This window comes from Natrix helvetica (assembly GCF_964273705.1).
Source record: "Natrix helvetica genome assembly, chromosome: 5".
In the NCBI taxonomy this organism is placed as follows: Eukaryota; Metazoa; Chordata; class Lepidosauria; order Squamata; family Natricidae; genus Natrix; species Natrix helvetica.
In genome coordinates, this window is record NC_138551.1 from 147,411,904 (window position 1) to 147,429,246 (window position 17,343).

At 46.6% G+C, this 17,343-nt stretch overlaps 1 protein-coding gene across 1 annotated transcript; it reads left to right on the forward strand.

The window, feature by feature from the left end:
- LOC309392740 (solute carrier family 2, facilitated glucose transporter member 5-like) lies at window positions 1-17,343 on the forward strand (the record flags this gene model as incomplete). The annotated part of the gene is made up of 12 exons (XM_081954170.1): window positions 1-54; window positions 2,157-2,249; window positions 2,728-2,894; window positions 4,792-4,916; window positions 7,242-7,394; window positions 7,476-7,601; window positions 8,141-8,328; window positions 8,942-9,052; window positions 10,017-10,118; window positions 12,372-12,447; window positions 15,554-15,681; window positions 16,969-17,343. The coding sequence occupies 12 exons, from the start codon at window positions 1-3 to the stop codon at window positions 17,128-17,130; spliced, it is 1,485 nt and encodes a 494-aa protein (XP_081810296.1). The 3' UTR covers window positions 17,131-17,343.

Genomic DNA, 17,343 nt, shown 5'->3' on the forward strand with positions numbered 1-17,343 from the left:
ATGGAAAGCATTGCCAAGGCACATAAGTCAATATTCTTGAGCGAGTGGACCCAGGTAAATGCTATTCTTTCAGGACGAAATGCACAGCCAGGCTATATAATAAGAAATAATAATTTAACAAATGTATTTGTCTCTTGGGCTCTGGGTATCCTCTGAGCGGAGCAGCAAAGTTTGGCCAAAAAGTTATTTCCAAGGAAGTCAATCAACTATGCAACCTGACCTGTCTGGATTTAAATTTAAATTTGTGTCAATGTACCGTATTTTTCGGAGCATAAGACGCACCTTTCCCCCCCTAAAAGGGGGTGAAAATTTGGGTGTGTCTTATACACCGGATGTAGCCCCACCCACCCACCAGCCCCCACCCTTTGGCCTCTCCCTCCCAGCAATTTACCTCCTTGCAGCAAACGGGGAAAATGAGGCTTGCGGAGGCGGCAATACGCTATGGCAATCCCTACAGCTTGAAACAGTTGATCATCAGGAGGCCCCTGCTGAAACTGCAATCTGCTGTTTGCTGCAAGGAGGCAAATTGCTGGGAGGCAGAGGCAGATTTTCCCCCCCTTCCAATCAGGCTAAACTAAAACAGGCTGTTTGCTGCAAGGAGGTAACTCAATAACTGCAAATGCCTATGGAATGTTCGAATTATTAGACTTATTTTTTAAAGACTGCTTTATTATTGTTCTAGACAGCTGAACAAAATGAAGAAGCTTTTTAAAATAAATGCTTGATCTGAAGAGGCCCAGTGCTATTGTATCTTCTTTTAAATAGCGAAGAAGAACTATACTTCCAGAAAGCCACATCAATTTTAACAGCATCTGTACAAGTATAGTCTGAAATGTAACACCACGAACAGTGTATATCTTCTGTTTGCTGTTTGCTGCAAGGAGGCAAATTGCTGGGAGGCAGAGGCAGACTTTCCCCCCCTTCTTTTCCTCCCCAAAAGCTAGGTGTGCCTTATACTTTGGGGTGTCTTATACTCTGGAAAATACGGTATGTAAATGCCCCAGTAGGAGACCTTAGCAATGGGGGGAGGGGTTTTAAAATATCTTTAAAATCAAACTTTCCTATGGGTTGTGATTTTCATCTTTGGGTGCCATTGGTTTTATTTGATTGATTGATTAGCCCTTGGGGGCATATCAAAGTGCAAAGTTCCAGAAGCAAATGATTACTAAAATAATGGATAAAAGTCATTTAAAGTGGAATTGGAATAAAATGCGATTTGAAATGAAATGGGAACGAATTTAGAATGAAATGGGAATAAATACAATTTAAAATGAAATGGGAATAAAATACGATTTAAAACAAAATGGGAATAAAATAACAGTCTAAATAAAACGCTTTAAATGGCTTTTATCCTATTATTATTATTATTATTATTATTATTATTATTATTATTATTATTATTATTATTATTATTATTATTAGCCATTGGCTGAAATATTGACTGGGGTCACCTCCTATTTCCTGCACCCTGAAAAGGAGGGTTAACTCTTCTAAATGTACGGGTTACTTTTTTTTTTTTTTTTTACCAGATTTGCATTTGTTCCCCTGGCTAACTTGGCTAGCTGTAATCCTGGCTTGTGCAGATTGTGTGCTACAAATATATATGTATATCAGTAGTAGGTTCCTAACCAGTTTACTACCAGTTCACTGAGGGGGCGTTTTGTGCGTGCGCTACTCGCTTAACTTGCGCTAGCTTGCACATGCGCAGTTGATTGAAAACTGTTCTGCTCATGCACAGACCCATGCCGGCGAAAGCAGAAGAGACCAGGGAAGATGGGTTTGGGGGCATGGCAGGCCTGGGTTGCTGCCGCTTCCAACGACCCAGGCCACCATACCACTACCGGTTCAACCGAACTGAGCTGAACTGGTAGGAACCTACCCCTGAAGTATATTCTCAGAGAGAGAATTGTCTGTTGAGGACTATCTATATCATCATCTTTAACAACCCCAGAATCCGGTGTGATTCTGGGCAACTGAATGGAGTTGAGTATTTACTGGCCAGATGCCTTTCCTGTTCGCCAATGCGGAGTTTTGTTCAGCAGATACATTCTCAAGGTGCCCAGAGAGAGAAATATCTGCATCTGTGCTTTAAAACAATACGGAGATTTGCGTTCAAGTCGAGACCTCTCCTTGTCTTCTTCTTTTTTCCTTGAAAGCTTACAGAAACCTCACACCACCTTGTCTTTGCAACGGGCTTAGCCTCGCTCCAGCTGGGTTACAACCACTGGCTCTGCTACTCGGACACTAAGGTGAGTGTGACCTTCGCCAGCTCAGATGCGACAAATCGGGACGATATTTGTCACCTTTGGGGTTTTTTTTAAAATCCATTGGTTAGTTTACAAACCTGTCCCGCAAGACGCGGGGAATAGCGCAAAGGGAAGCTTTCTGGTCTCAGCCATTTATTGTTACAGGTAACTCCTTGCCTTATGGCCATACTTGAGCCCAAAACCTCTGTTGCTGCGCGAGACGATTGTTAAGCGAGATTTGCTTCCTTTTACTAACTTCCTTGGCGCTGCTATTGAGCGAATCGTTGCGGTTGTTCAGTTAGAGGCATGGCCGCTAAGCGAATCTGGCTTCCCCGTTGATTTGGCATGTTGGAAGGTCGCAAAAGGGGACCACGTGAACCCAACCCCCGGGATGCTACGACCGTCATAAACACGAGTCAGTTGCCAACTGTCTGCATTTTCTTGGTGGTCTCTATTTCCGCTACTCCTTCCTTCCTTCCAGCTCCTCAGGGCATTTTATAACCTAACAAAGCACAGTGCGAAAGAGAAGTCCGGTGCAAACGACACAATTCACGACGAGGTGTTGGTCGGTTTCGCGAGCAGCCTGTTCCCACTCGGAGCCATGGTGGGCTCGCTTCTTGTCGGAGTCCTGGTGGATAAATTCGGCAGGTAAATGGATTTGGGTTGCTGGGAGGACCCGTCCGGTTCGGTGAGAGTGCTCCTAAAGTACTGAAGATGCCGCATTTAGAAGCTCAGCTGCTTTCTTTCCAAATCAGTTAAGTAGAACAGCGAGGGGGGGAATCAGCTGTGCCGCGCGATTGAGATGAGCTAGAAAGCAGGAAATAAAGGACAGGATAGAGTGAGAGCGGGTCGGCGGGGCCAGCTGGAGTTGGAGCTACCTGTTCTCCTGAACCGGCCCGAACCGGCCGAATACCACCTCTGAAAGAAGGGAAAGAGAAGAAAGGAAAGACATATTTGCCCGTTCCCAGAAATGTAGGTTGAAGTTCGCATTCAGAAGCCAAGATAGTTGGATTTGAAATTTGATGTTCTCCAAGAAGGAGAATTGATCGAAGTGAGGTTTGAGGCTCATTAAAGCAGCTGTGTCTGCTTGCAGAATGAATGAGTTTTCCCATTATTCCCATTGTTTCTACACCTTTGCATCTTTCTTAATAGTTGTTAAGTGATTGCTTTTAACAAACAATGGTTCATTCAATTGGGGGGGGGGGGAAGAACTGGAAATTAAGCAAGTGCATACCCTCACTTGCTTAATACGTGGGATGCGGTGGCTCAGCGGCTAAGATGCTGAGATTGTCGATCATAAACGTCGGCAGTTTGGCGGTTCGAATCCCTAGTGCCGCGTAACGGAGTGAGCTCCCGTTACTTGTCCCATCTTCTACCAACCTAGCAGTTCGAAAGCAGGTAAAACTGCAAATAGGAAAATAGGAACCACCTTTGGTGGGAAGGGAACAGCGTTCCATGCGCCTTCGGCGTTGAGTCATGCTGGCCACATGACCACGGAGACATCTTCGGACAGCGCTGGCTCTTCGGCTTTGAAACGGAGATGAGCACCGCCCCCTAGAGTCGGGAACGACTGGCACGAGGGGAACCTCTACCTTATAACCTCACTCCTATGGGCAAAATTACTAAAAGTTTGGTCTTGGTTTCCAACTCTGACTTCCCAGCGGACACCAAGCTATGTTTAGTGGTTTGTTACCATTGGTTAACCCTGTTTAACGGCTTAGTGCCAAGCCAGTCCTGGAGTCCATAAACATGTTGAGTGAACATGATGGCTTGAGTAAACGAGGGTCCCATGAAGCCATGGTGTGGGCAGTCCAGGACCCTGAGGACAGAATGAAGATTGTTGGTCAAAATGTCAACAACTGAGATTGTTTAAGGTTCCAGATACTTTAATCCCGAAACCGCTAAATAAAAATATCACTTCCTGGTTTATATCATTGAGCGTTGTGTGCAAACTCAGAGAATGTTGGTGTAAATGAATAAAAACCATGATTAAAGCACCTGTTAGACAGTTGCTTATCATTCCTGGACAAATTAAATTTGAACAAGTGAACCCTAACATGGGGTTTTCCACCTCATTAGGTAAAGGTAACGGTTCCCCTCGCGCATATGTACTATTCGTTCCCGACTCTAGGGAGCGGTGCTCATCTCCGTTTCAAAGCCGAAGAGCCAGCGCTGTCCGGAGACGTCTCCGTGGTCATGTGGCCGGCATGACTCAACGCCGAAGGCGCACGGAACGCTGTTCCCTTCCCACCAAAGGTGGTCCCTATTTGTCTACTTGCATTTTTTACGTGCTTTCGGACTGCTAGGTTGGCAGAAGCTGGGACAAGTCACGGGAGCTCCCTCCGTTATGCGGCGCTAGGGATTCGAACCGCCGAACTATCGAGCTTTCTAATTGACAAGCTCAGCATCTTAGCCACTGAGCCACCGTGTCCACTTCATTAGGACCCCCAATTCTTTCTTCCACCACCGGTCCTTGTCTTCTCTAATACAACCTAAGATGGAGGAGACCTCTGAAGTTCACCATTTATTTCTGTTGTGTCTTCAGGAAATGGACCATGATGACGGATAATTATATTTCCTTGGTGTGTTCCATGTTGATGATTTGGGCCAACATTCATCATGGATTCATCATTGCCATGATTGCACGTTTCCTTATTGGCATCTCAATGGGTGAGTTGGCTGGATGGGAGTGGGTCATTTCACGTTGAAACACACACACACACTCATACCCGAGTAAAGAGAAGGCTAAATCCAGTGATGAAATTCTTTTTTTTTTTACTATCCTTCCCCAATCCAGGGGAAGGATATTGCAAAATCCCCATTCCCTCCACCACTCCAGGGGAAGGATATTGTAAAATCCCCATTCCCTCCACCACTCCAGGGGAAGGTTACTGCAAAATCTCCATTCCCTCCACCACTCCAGGGGAAGGATACTGCAAAATCTCCATTCCCTACCCACTCCAGGTGAAGGACATTGTAAAATCCCCATTCCCTCCCCACTCCAGGGGAAGGACATTGTAAAATCTCCATTCCCTCCACCACTCCAGGGGAAGGTTACTGCAAAATCTCCATCCCCTCCACCACTCCAGGGGAAGGATACTGCAAAATCCCCATTCCCTCCCCACTCCAGGGGGAGGATACTGCAAAATCTCCATTCCCTACCCACTCCAGGTGAAGGACATTGTAAAATCCCCATTCCCTCCCCACTCCAGGGGAAGGTTACTGCAAAATCTCCATTCCCTCCACCACTCCAGGGGAAGGTTACTGCAAAATCTCCATTCCCTCCCCACTCCAGGGGAAGGATACTGCAAAATCTCCATCCCCTCCCCACTCCAGGTGAAGGACATTGTAAAATCCCCATTCCCTCCACCACTCCAGGGGAAGGTTACTGCAAAATCCCCATTCCCTCCCCACTCCAGGGGAAGGATACTGCAAAATCTCCATTCCCTACCCACTCCAGGGGAAGGACATTGTAAAATCCCCATTCCCTCCCCACTCCAGGGGAAGGTTACTGCAAAATCTCCATTCCCTCCACCACTCCAGGGGAAGGTTACTGCAAAATCTCCATTCCCTCTCCACTCCAGGGGAAGGATACTGCAAAATCTCCATTCCCTCCCCACTCCAGGGGAAGGATACTGCAAAATCTCTATTCCCTCCCCACTCCAGGGGAAGGACATTGTAAAATCCCCATTCCCTCCCCACTCCAGGGGAAGGATATTGTAAAATCCCCATTCCCTCCACCACTCCAGGGGAAGGATACTGCAAAATCCCCATTCCCTCCCTTGAACAGGAGGCTGGAGTAGAAGACTACCATGGTCCGTTCCAGCTCTATTCTGATTCAGGAGTAAAGGAAGGCTGGGACATGCCTTCCTTTAAAAAAAGGTTCTAATCCCATGTCTATAGCCACCATCTTTATTGTTGGAGTTGACTTGAAGCCAACAATATTTTCAAAGGTTCGGCCATCCGGTTGCTTCAAACTAACCATGTTGATTGGTTGGTTGGTTGGTTGATTGATTGATTGGGTTGATCCCCCATCTCATACAACCCAAGGTGGTGTGCATAATATTCCTTCCCCCTCCTGTTTTTTCTCACAACAACAGTCTTGGGAAGTGGGTTGGTTCCAGGACAACACATCTGGTCCAAAGCTCCCCATCTGGTCGTCTAGACTTCACGTCTACTCCAGCACCTTCACCGTGACTCCAAACTCACTCCGTGTAAATTTGGGGACAAGGGATTCTTGGTGGGTTCCTCTCTAGGGAAGGAGGGGCCTCCAACCTTGGCAACGTTGAGACTTGTGGACCAACTCCCAGAATCCCACAGTCGGAATGTCTTGCTGAGGAGTTCTGGGAGTTGAAGTCCACCAGGGCTATGTGACGATGAAGTTCTTCTGAACATCTGAAACGTCACCAATTGCCAGGAACATATTATGGGCGTGTTAGGAGCGCAAAAAGCTATTGGGTTAAAATACAAACATGGTTAGAGAGAATGATACATCAGGCTGTAGAGTTTAAGCCGGAGGTATTCTTATTGGGTATTCTACCAGAGAAATATAGTAAAGAAGATTCATATTTGATTGTACAGATAATAACAGCAGCTAGAATTGTATTTGCACAACATTGGAAAGCAGACAAAACCCCCATCGGAAAGGGAGGTAATAAAGAAGATATTAGATTGTGCAGAAATGAACAGGTTGACATTGAGAATAAAGGACAAGGAGGAATCAGTGTACTTACAGGGCATGGGGTGATTTTTTTGATTGGCTTGAAAAAAGATGCAAAGAGAAAGAGAAAGGAACGAAGCATAAAACAAATCTCAGACGACATATTAAATCAGGGGGAGGGGAAATGAAGTATGAAAATGTAAATACGCAGGCGGAAAAATGATATGAGTTGACAAATGCTAAATAGCAATTATAAGAATGTATATTTAAGAATGAATTTGAAAGGAAAATCTTTTTTGCAAGGAAGAACGTCTGAACATGTTTTTGTTCCCCAGGTATTTTCTCCAGCGTGATTCCTATGATTCTCCTAGAGACCAGCCCCCTGGGTTTGAGGGGTTCCATTGGTATGATACCCCATTTCTTTTTGGTGATCGGGGTCCAAATAGCTCAAATATTTGCCTTTCCTGAATTACTGGGCACCGTAGAAGGTAATGTCCCTTTCCTCTTGATAAGGGGGGAAAGGTCAGGATTACGTCACCTCTTTTGGCCACTTAATTCTGTTCATGCAGGTTGGCCAGTCCTGGTGAGCTTGCCTGGGCTGTTGGCGATCTGGCAGATCCTCCTGCTTCCTTCCTGCCCTGAAAGTCCAAGGTACCTGTTCATTCAGAAGAAAGAAGAAGAAGAAGCCAGAGAAGGTATCTGATAAGGTTGGGATGGACCCATATTTAAACTTCTGGCAGCGTGTATAGTGTTTAAACAAGCCAAAACTCTAGGATATGTCCAAAATGTGGACTGGTCAAAGGTGGTAACTCCTCATTGATTATGTGCCATCAAGTTGTTGTTGATCCTTAGTGGCCACATAAATAAATTATCTCCAGGAGGGTCTGGACCCGGCTTGGTCCTTCAGAACTTCTGGTGGGTCACTCATCTGTGCCCAGTCTTTCCTTGCACAGCACTGCATTTGGGAAATATTCACAGTACATGGCAGCTTTCCAAGATAGATATGGTCTGCAGTTATAAATACTCCTTTGAAAGACTGTTTGCCAGGTCTTTGCTGAATGTGAACGAGAGGCAATCACCTTCGTTTAATAAAATGAGTTTTGTCGGGACCAGGACTCGGCCTCGTGCTTTTCGGAGAACCCTAGGTGACAACAGTATCCTGTATCCTGTATCCTCGGCCCACTTCAACCTCAACCTTCAGCCTTGGAGGGTTTTTTCTGTTTCTTCTTTCCAGTCCTGAGCCACATCAGGTCCCAGAGCAACATTGACGATGAACTGGAGGAACTCCGACGGGAGGACATTTTTGAAAAGGACGAGAAGAAGATGAGCACTTTGCAGTTGCTGGCTTATCGTCCTCTCCGTTGGCAACTGTTTTCGGTGGCGATTGTAGAAACAGGCCAGCAGCTTTCCGGTGTCAATGTGGTAAGGGAAGGGCGGTCTCTGGAACTCATCATAAGCTGAGCATCATCGCCATAATGTGATGGGTCGGGTGAAAGTTCTTTCTGGTGGCCCTGAATCCGTGGTGGGATTCAAATAATTTAACAACCGTTTCTCTGCCCGAATGACTGGCGGGGTAGGCGTGGCCAGGTGGTCATGTGACCGGGTGGGCATGGCCAACTTGATGTCACTCATCACACCCAGCCCCGCCTCCCGGCCACTCGCTTCAAAGGCTTCAACAAGGTACAATTTCCCTTTCTATTTTCTATTTACTACTATTGAACATCCGAAACGGGCCCAAAATGCCCCCCCTCCCAAATGGCCAAAAAAGCTCCAAAAAATGGGCAGGGGCAGGGCCAGCCAGTGGTGAGATTAGCCGGTTGATCGAACCAGTTCTGCTGAACCGATCCGAACCGGCTGAATTCCACCTCTGCCTGAATAACTTGGGTGGTGCCAAGTTGCCTGTGGTGGCTTTGTGTTAAGCTTCATGGAAAGTATCTACCAGGTGGTTCTCGGTCTCACAATGAACAATAATGATGAAGACCTTCTGAGCATGTCTGGAAGCCAAGTCCTCTTAATTGTGCTGGTTTTCTTTTAGATCTACCTCTTCATGGAGGAAATGCTCTATTCCACGGGGTTAAGCCACAAAAACGCCCGATATTTCCAAATGATGACAACTGCCCTGCTAATCATGGCTACCTTATATGGGGTGAGCCTCTCCTCCTCCTCCTTCTCCTCTTCTTCCTCCTCTGCTTCCTCTTCCTCCTCCTTTTCTCCTCCTCCTCCTCTTCTTCTTCATCTTTCTCCTCCTCCTCCTCCTCCTCCTCTTCTTCTTCTTCCTCTTCCTCCTCTTCTTCCTCCTCCTCTTCCTCCTCTTCTTCTCCTCTTCTTCTTCCTCCTCCTCTTCTTCCTCTTCCTCCTTCTCTTCTTCTTCTTCATTTTCTACACCTCTTCTTCCTCCTCCTCTTCTTCTTCCTCCTCTTCCTCCTCCTTTTCCTCTTCTTCTTCCTCTTCCTTCTCCTCTTCCTCCTCCTCCTCCTCTTCTTCTTCCTCCTCTTTCTCCTCCTTTTCCTCCTTCACTTCTTCCTCTTCCTCCTCCTCTTCCTCCTCCTCCTCTTCTTCTTCCTCCTCTTCTTCTTCCTCTTTCTCCTCCTTTTCCTCTTCTCTTCTTCCTTTTCCCCCTCTTCTCCCTTTTCCTCCTGCTTTTCCTCCTCTTCTTCCTTTCTTCTCTTCTTCCTTTTCCTCCTCTTCTCCCTCTTCCTCCTGCTTTTCCTCCTCTTCTTCCTCTTTCTTCTTCTACTTCCTCCTCATCCTCCTTTTCCTCTTCCTCCTCCTCCTCTTCTTCTTCCTCTCCTCCTCTTCCTCCTCCTCCATCTCCATCTCCACGTTCATTTTTTAACCCTCTTTTGTTGAACAAGCCAGACGTAGCTTTTCAGTTGTACAAAATAGCCATCGGGAGGCTGAATCCTGGTTTATTTTTCCTACCTTCCTTTTTGAGATTCTCTCTCCTGAGCTGAAATCAAACCGTGGCGGCTTTGGCCTTTTTTTTGAGGGGGGGGGGAAGCTGAATGGAGGTGGAAAACAGACCACTAGGTGTTCTCTGTCCTGAGCTAGGAGTGAAGCCAGTGGGTGGTGGTTTATTCCATTTCTGCCCCCTGCCTCCCATTTTACAGATGTACATTGTGGACAGGAAAGGAAGAAAAACCCAGCTTCTCGTTGGATTTGGGATGTCCACAATCTTCTGCCTCTTACTCACGGTGACCCGAGATCTACAGGTATGTGACAGGGGGGAAGTTGCTCAGAAAGGATGGGATTTTAGAATTTAGAATCACAGAGTTGGAAGGGACCTCGGAGGTCTTCTAGTCCAACCCCCTGCCTAGGCAGGAAACCCTACACCACTTCAGACAAACGGTCGTCCAACATCTTCTTAAAAACTTCCAGTGTTGGGGCATTCACAATCTCTGGAGGCAACTTGTTCCACTGATTGATGGTTCTCACTGTCAGGAAATTTCTCCTCAGTTCTAGGTTGCTTCTCTCCTTGATTAGTTTCCACCCATTTTGCTTCTTGTCCTGCCCTCGGGTGCTTTGGAGAATAGTTTGACTCCCTCTTCTTTGTGGCAACCCCTGAGATATTGGAACAATGCTATCATGTCTCCCCTAGTCCTTCTTTTCATTAAACTAGACCTACCAGGTTCCTGCAACCGTTCTTCATATGTTTTAGCCTCCAGTCCCCTAATCCTCTTTGTTGCTCTTCTCTGCACTCTTTCTAGAGTCTCCACATCTTTTCTACATCGTGGCGACCAAAACTGGATGCCGTATTCCAAGTGTGACCTTACCAAGGCATTATAAAGTGGTATTAACCCTTCACGTGATCTTGATTCTATCCCTCTGTTGATGCAGCCTAGAACTGTGTTGGCTTTTTTGGCAGCTGCTGCACACGGCTGGGTCCTATTTAAATGGTTGTCCACTAGGACTCCAAGATCCCTCTCACAGTTACTCCTATTGAGCAAGGTACCACCTATAGTGTACCTGTGCATTTCGTTTTTCTTGTGGCCTAAATCTTGTGGCCCTCAGGACAACTTTTAAAGGGAGCTGCTTCCAGACACCAGAAGTCTGGACTTTTAATTTCTGCCATCTCAGGATGGTTTAGGAAAATGCTTCCTCGACTCTGGAGTTTCGGTCAGACGAAACGTAATACTGTGGCTTGAAGAACGGCTCTTTGGGGTCTGGCTAGTCTAGAGAAAAGAAGGACTAGGGGTGACATGATAGCAGTCTTCCAGTATTTGAGGGGCTGCCACAAAGAAGAGGGAGTCAATTTATTTCCCAAAGCATCTGAAGGCAGGACAAGAAATGATGGATGGAAACGAATCAAGAAGAGAAGCAACCTGGAATTAAGGAGAAACTTTCTAACAGGGAGGACAATTAACAGCTTGCCACCAGAAGTTATGGGGAGCTCCATCCCTGGAGGTTTTTAAGAAGAGACTGGACAGTCACTTGTCTGAGATGGTCTAGGTTCTCCTGCTTGAGCAAGGGGCTGGACTAGAAGACCCCCAAGGTCCCTTCCAGCTCTATTCTATTCTATTCTATTCTACTCTATTCTACTCTATTCTACTCTATTCTACTCTATTCTATACTATTCTATTCTGCTCTACTCTACTCTACTCTATTCTATTCTAACTACTCTACTCTATTCTATTTTATACTATTCTATTCTACTCTACTCTATTCTATATTATTCTATTCTACTCTATTCTACTCTAACTACTCTACTCTACTCTCTTCTATCCTATTCTATTCTACTCTACTCTACTCTATTCTATTCTAACTACTCTATTCTATTCTACTCTACACTACTCTACACTACTCTAGTCTATTCTATACTATTCTACTCTACTCTACACTACTCTACTCTACTCTATTCTATACTATATTATTCTGCTCTACTCTATTCTATTCTAACTACTCTATTCTATTCTATTCTAACTATTCTATTCTACTCTTAACTACTCTACTCTATTCTATTCTATTCTACTCTACTCTATCCTACCCTACTCTACTCTACTCTACTCTACTCTAACTACTCTATTCTATTCTATTCTATTCCATTCTATTCTTACTCTATTCTACTCTAACTACTCTACTCTACTCTACTCTACTCTAGTCTATTCTATATTATTCTACTCTACTCTACTCTACTCTACTCTACTCTACTCTATACTATACTATTCTGCTCTACTCTACTCTATTCTATTCTAACTACTCTATTCTATTCTATTCTAACTACTCTATTCTACTCTTAACTACTCTATTCTATTCTATTCTACTCTACTCTATCCTACCCTACCCTACCCTACTCTACTCTAACTATTCTATTCTATTCTATTCTTACTCTATTCTATTCTACTCTTAACTACTCCACTCTACTCTATTCTATTCTATTCTAGTCTATTCTACTCTACTCTACCTATCTACTCTACTCTATTCTATTCTACTTTTTTTAAAAAAAACATTTCCCCCCACCTCTGCAGGAAAAATTTGCTTGGTTGTCATTCTTCAACAACATCCTTGTCAACATTTTCCTGTTCATCCATGCTATCGGGCCAAGTAAGTATCTGCGTTAGTGGGGTAGGTTTGGCCGCCTGGATGTCAATCGTCTAGATTCGCACCCGGGCCTGTGATTTACACACACACACACACACACACACACACACACACACACACACAAATAAATAAATAAATAAATAAATAAATAAATAAATAAATAAAAAATAAATAAATAAATGTATTTGTGTTACAACCCCTGGTATGCCCAAATACAAATACATACCTATTTCCCTGGCCTAGCTGATAAGGAAGAGAGCCTGTGGCTTAGTGGCAATTACATCGGCCTAATATGCAATACAGCCCTGGTTCGATTCCTAGTAAGGGTATGGCTAGCTGATGAGAGCTAAATAGGTTGAAATAGATCTATACTAGTCTCCCTTTATTTATTTATCAGCACAAATACAACATATATATATGTGTTGTAATATATGTGACTTTAAAATTACCCAATTGATTAGAGGTAGTCCTCAACTACCTCTAATCAATTGGTTGATGTGAGAGGGACGTGGTGGCTCAGCAGCTAAGACTCTGAGCTTGTCGATCAGAAAGGTCGGCAGTTTGGCGGTTCGAATCCCTAAGCGCCACGTAACGGAGGGAGCTCCCGTGACTTGTCCCAGCTTCTGCCAACCTAGCAGTTCGAAAGCAGGTACAAAATGCAAGTATAAAAATGGGAACCCCCTTTGGTGGGAAGGTAACAGCATTCCGTGCGGCTTCAGGCGTTGAGTCATGCCGGCCACATGACCACGGAGACGTCTTCGGACAGCGCTGGCTCTTCGGCTTTGAAACGGAGATGAGCACCGCCCCCTAGAGTCAGGAATGACTAGCACATATGTGCGAGGGGAAGCTTTGCCTTTACTTTAGTCCTCAACTATCGGTTTAATGACCAAAATTATGATGATACTGAAAAATAATGGGAGCTGTGACACCAGTTTTCACATAACAGTTGCAGCATCCCCAGGTGTGTGTGTGTGTGTGTGTGTGTGTGTGTGTGTGTCTGAGTGTGTGTGATGTGATCAAAATTGGCAACTGGCATGTATTTATATCCTGGCTGTAATGTCCAGGGGTCATGCAATCCTTTTTTTTTTTGCGACTTTCTGTCCAGCCAAGTTCATGGGGAAGCCAGATCCGCTTAACAACGGTCTCATTAACAACTGCAGTGATTCGCTTAACAACGGGGGCGAGGAAGGTTGACAAGACGCGGTAGAACTTGCTTAATGGCTGCTTTGCTTAGCAACAGAAATTGAGGGCTCGGTGGTGGTCGAGGGCTGACTGTACCCTAGAGACAAACAGGCCATGCGTTGAAGCACCAAAACCTCAAAACCTGGGGGATTGAATGGCTACCCTTCTTGGGGGGGGGGGGAAGCAAGAGGGCTGGGCTGTTTTGGGGTCACTGCAGGGATCTCAGTGGCCTTCTTGGAGCGGACGACTGGGTCGCCCCACACCCCAAGCGAGGAAGCACCCCCAAATTCAGGGAGCAATCCCCATTGCTTTTCTTGGAAAGCCAGAAGGAAAACTTCAGAGGTGTAATTTAGAGAAGAGAAATGGTTATTTTAAAACTCACTCCTCTCTCTCCCTCAATCCCTCTTTGTCCCCCTCCTTCCTTCCCTCTTTCTTTTCCTTCCTTTTCTCCCTTCCTTCCTTCTTTTCCTCCCTCCCTCTTTTTCCCCTCCCTCCTTCTTTTCCTTCCTTTTCTCCCTTCCTTCCTTCTTTCTTTCCCTCCCTCCCTCTCTCCCTCCCTCCTTTTTTTCCTCCCTTCTTGTTTTCCTCCCTTCCCCGCCTCCCTCTCTCCCTTTTTTCTCCTTCCCTCCCTTTTCCTCCCTCTCTCCCTCTTTTCCTTCCTCCCTCCCTTCTCTCCATCCTCCCTCCCTCCTCCCCTCCCTCTTTTCCTCCCTCCTTCCTTTCCCCCTTCCACTCCCCTTTTTCCTTCCTCCCTCCCTCCTTTTTCTCTTCCCTCCCCCTCTTTTCCTTCCTTCCTTCCTCCCTCCCCTCCCTTTTTTCCTCCCTCCCTCCTTTTTGCCCTCCCCCTCCCTCTTTTCCTTCCTTCCTCCCTCCCTCCCTCTTTTCCTGCCTCCCTCTTTTCCTGCCTCTGTCCCTCCTTTTTCTCTTCCCCCCCTCTGTTTTCCTTCCTTCTTTCCTCCATCCTCCCCTCCCTCTTTTCCTCCCTCCCTCCTTTTTCTCCCTCCCTCCCTCCCTCCCTTCCTCCCCCTTTTCCTTCTTCCCTCCCTCCTTTTCTCTCCTCCCTCCCCCTCTCGTTTCCTTCCTTCTTCCCTGCCTCAATTCTCCCCTCCCTCCCACTATCCTCCCCTCCTTCTTTTCCTCCCTCTCTCCTTTCCCCCATTCCTCCCTCCCTTTTCCTTCCTCCCTCCCTCCTTTTTTCTCTTCCCTCCCCCTCTCTTTTCCTTCCTTCCTCCCCCCTCCCTCTTTTCCTTCCTTCCTTCCTTCCTTCCTTCCTCCCTCCCCTCCCTCTTTTCCCCCCTCCCTCCTTTTTCCCCTCCCCCTCCCTCTTTTCCTTCCTTCCTTCCTCCCTCCCCTCCCTCTTTTCCCCCCTCCCTCCTTTTTCCCCTCCCCCTCCCTCTTTTCCTTCCTTCCTTCCTTCCTTCCTCCCTCCCCTCCCTCTTTTCCCCCCTCCCTCCTTTTTCCCCTCCCCCTCCCCCTCCCTCTTTTCCTTCCTTCCTTCCTCCCCCCTCCCTCTTTTCCCCCCTCCCTCCTTTTCCCCCTCCCCCTCCCTCTTTTCCTTCCTTCCTTCCTTCTTTCCTTCCTTCCTTCCTCCCTCCCCTCCCTCTTTTCCCCCCTCCCTCCTTTTTCCCCTCCCCCTCCCTCTTTTCCTTCCTTCCTTCCTCCCTCCCCTCCCTCTTTTTCTCCCTCCCTCCTTTTTCCCCTCCCCCTCCCTCTTTTCCTTCCTTCCTTCCTCCCTCCCTCCCCTCCCTCTTTTCCCCCCTTCCTCCTTTTTCCCCTCCCCCTCCCTCTTTTCCTTCCTTCCTTCCTTCCTCCCCTCCCTCTTTTCCCCCCTCCCTCCTTTTTCCACTCCCCTTCCCTCTTTTCCTTCCTTCCTTCCTCCCCCCCTCCCTCCCGCCTTTGCTCCTTCTTTTTTTGGGGGGTGTCTCAGGTTCCCTGATTAACCTGCTAATTGGAGAGCTATTTCTGCAATCTTCCCGAGCCTCTGCGTACGTCATCGGACAATTTTTACACTGGTTCCTGAACTACCTAACCGTCTTAAACTTTGTCTACGTAGAGGTGAGTCCACCTGCAGCTATTTCTTGGACTTCTCTCGGAGTAAGAAATAAAAAGACACCCAGAAATCCCCCCCCCTTTTTTTAAAAACCCAGAAATGATTAGAGTGGTTGGAAAACCAGGATTTTCTTTTCCTGGGGTGGGTGAACGTTGGAAATGTAATTGATAGCAGTTTACAGCTGTGTGATCCATATTCTGGGTAAATAGAGGCTTTAAATCCATATTTTTCAAGCTGGACAAGTTTAAGATATAGGGACTTCAATGCCCAGAATTCCCCAGCCAGCTGTGCTAGGGAATTCTAGGAATTCTGGGAGTTGAAGTCCACACATCTTAGAACATGGTGGCTGGGGAATTCTGGGAGTTGAAGTCCACACTCTTTAGAGCATAGTGGCTGGGGAATTCTGGGAGTTGAAGTCCACATTCTTTAGAGCATGGTGGCTGGGGAATTCTGGGAGTTGAAGTCCACACTCTTTAGAGCTTGCTGGCTGGGGAATTCTGGGAGTTGAAGTCCACATACCTAAAAGCATGGTGGCTGGGGAATTCTGGGAGTTGAAGTCCACATTCTTTAGAGCATGGTGGCTGGGGAATTCTGGGAGTTGAAGTCCACACTCTTTAGAGCTTGCTGGCTGGGGAATTCTGGTAGTTGAAGTCCACATACCTAAAAGCATGGTGGGTGGGGAATTCCGGGAGTTGAAGTCCACACTCTTTAGAGCTTGCTGGCTGGGGAATTCTGGGAGTTGAAGTCCACATACCTGAAAGCATGGTGGCTGGGGAATTCTGGGAGTTGAAGTCCACACTCTTTAGAGCTTGCTGGCTGGGGAATTCTGGGAGTTGAAGTCCACATACCTGAAAGCATGGTGGCTGGGGAATTCTGGGAGTTGAAGTCCACACTCTTTAGAGTATGGTGGCTGGGGAATTCTGGGAGTTGAAGTCCACACTCTTTAGAGCTTGCTGGCTGGGGAATTCTGGGAGTTGAAGTCCACATACCTAAAAGCATGGTGGCTGGGGAATTCTGGGAGTTGAAGTCCACACTCTTTAGAGCTTGCTGGCTGGGGAATTCTGGGATTTGAAGTCCACATACCTAAAAGCATGGTGGCTGGGGAATTCTGGGAGTTGAAGTCCACATTCTTTAGAGCTTGCTGGCTGGGGAATTCTGGGATTTGAAGTCCACCCATCTTAAACTTGCTGGGGTAGGAGGGGTTTGGAAAAGGACCCCCCTCGGCGTGGACCTTTGTCTAAAGAGATCCAGTAGATCCCTTTGGCTATCAAACTTTCTCCTTTGTCCTACAGTACTTCGTCGGGCCTTACAGCCTCCTCCTGGCCAGCCCTGTAAGCTTGGTGACTTTTATTTACATCTGGAAGATTATCCCTGAAACAAAAGGAAGGACATTTTTGGAGATCAGGGGCCTGATACCTCTCTACAAGGCAAAGGCCACGCAGAATCCTGCCTAGCAACAGCCGGGAGAACAAAATCAGCGCTTTCCACTCAAACGTTGACTTCATGACTGTCCGCTGTAGAGGAAACATCCAGCTCTGCTTCCCCCCCCCCCCGCCCCCTCCGTTTTCTGCAAAAGTCTTGGATTGTGGAAGCTAGTGACCCATTCTTTGGGGCCTAGGTTGCTCCTTTGTAAATAAAAAAAGGGGGGGTGTTTGCTTTCATTAAAA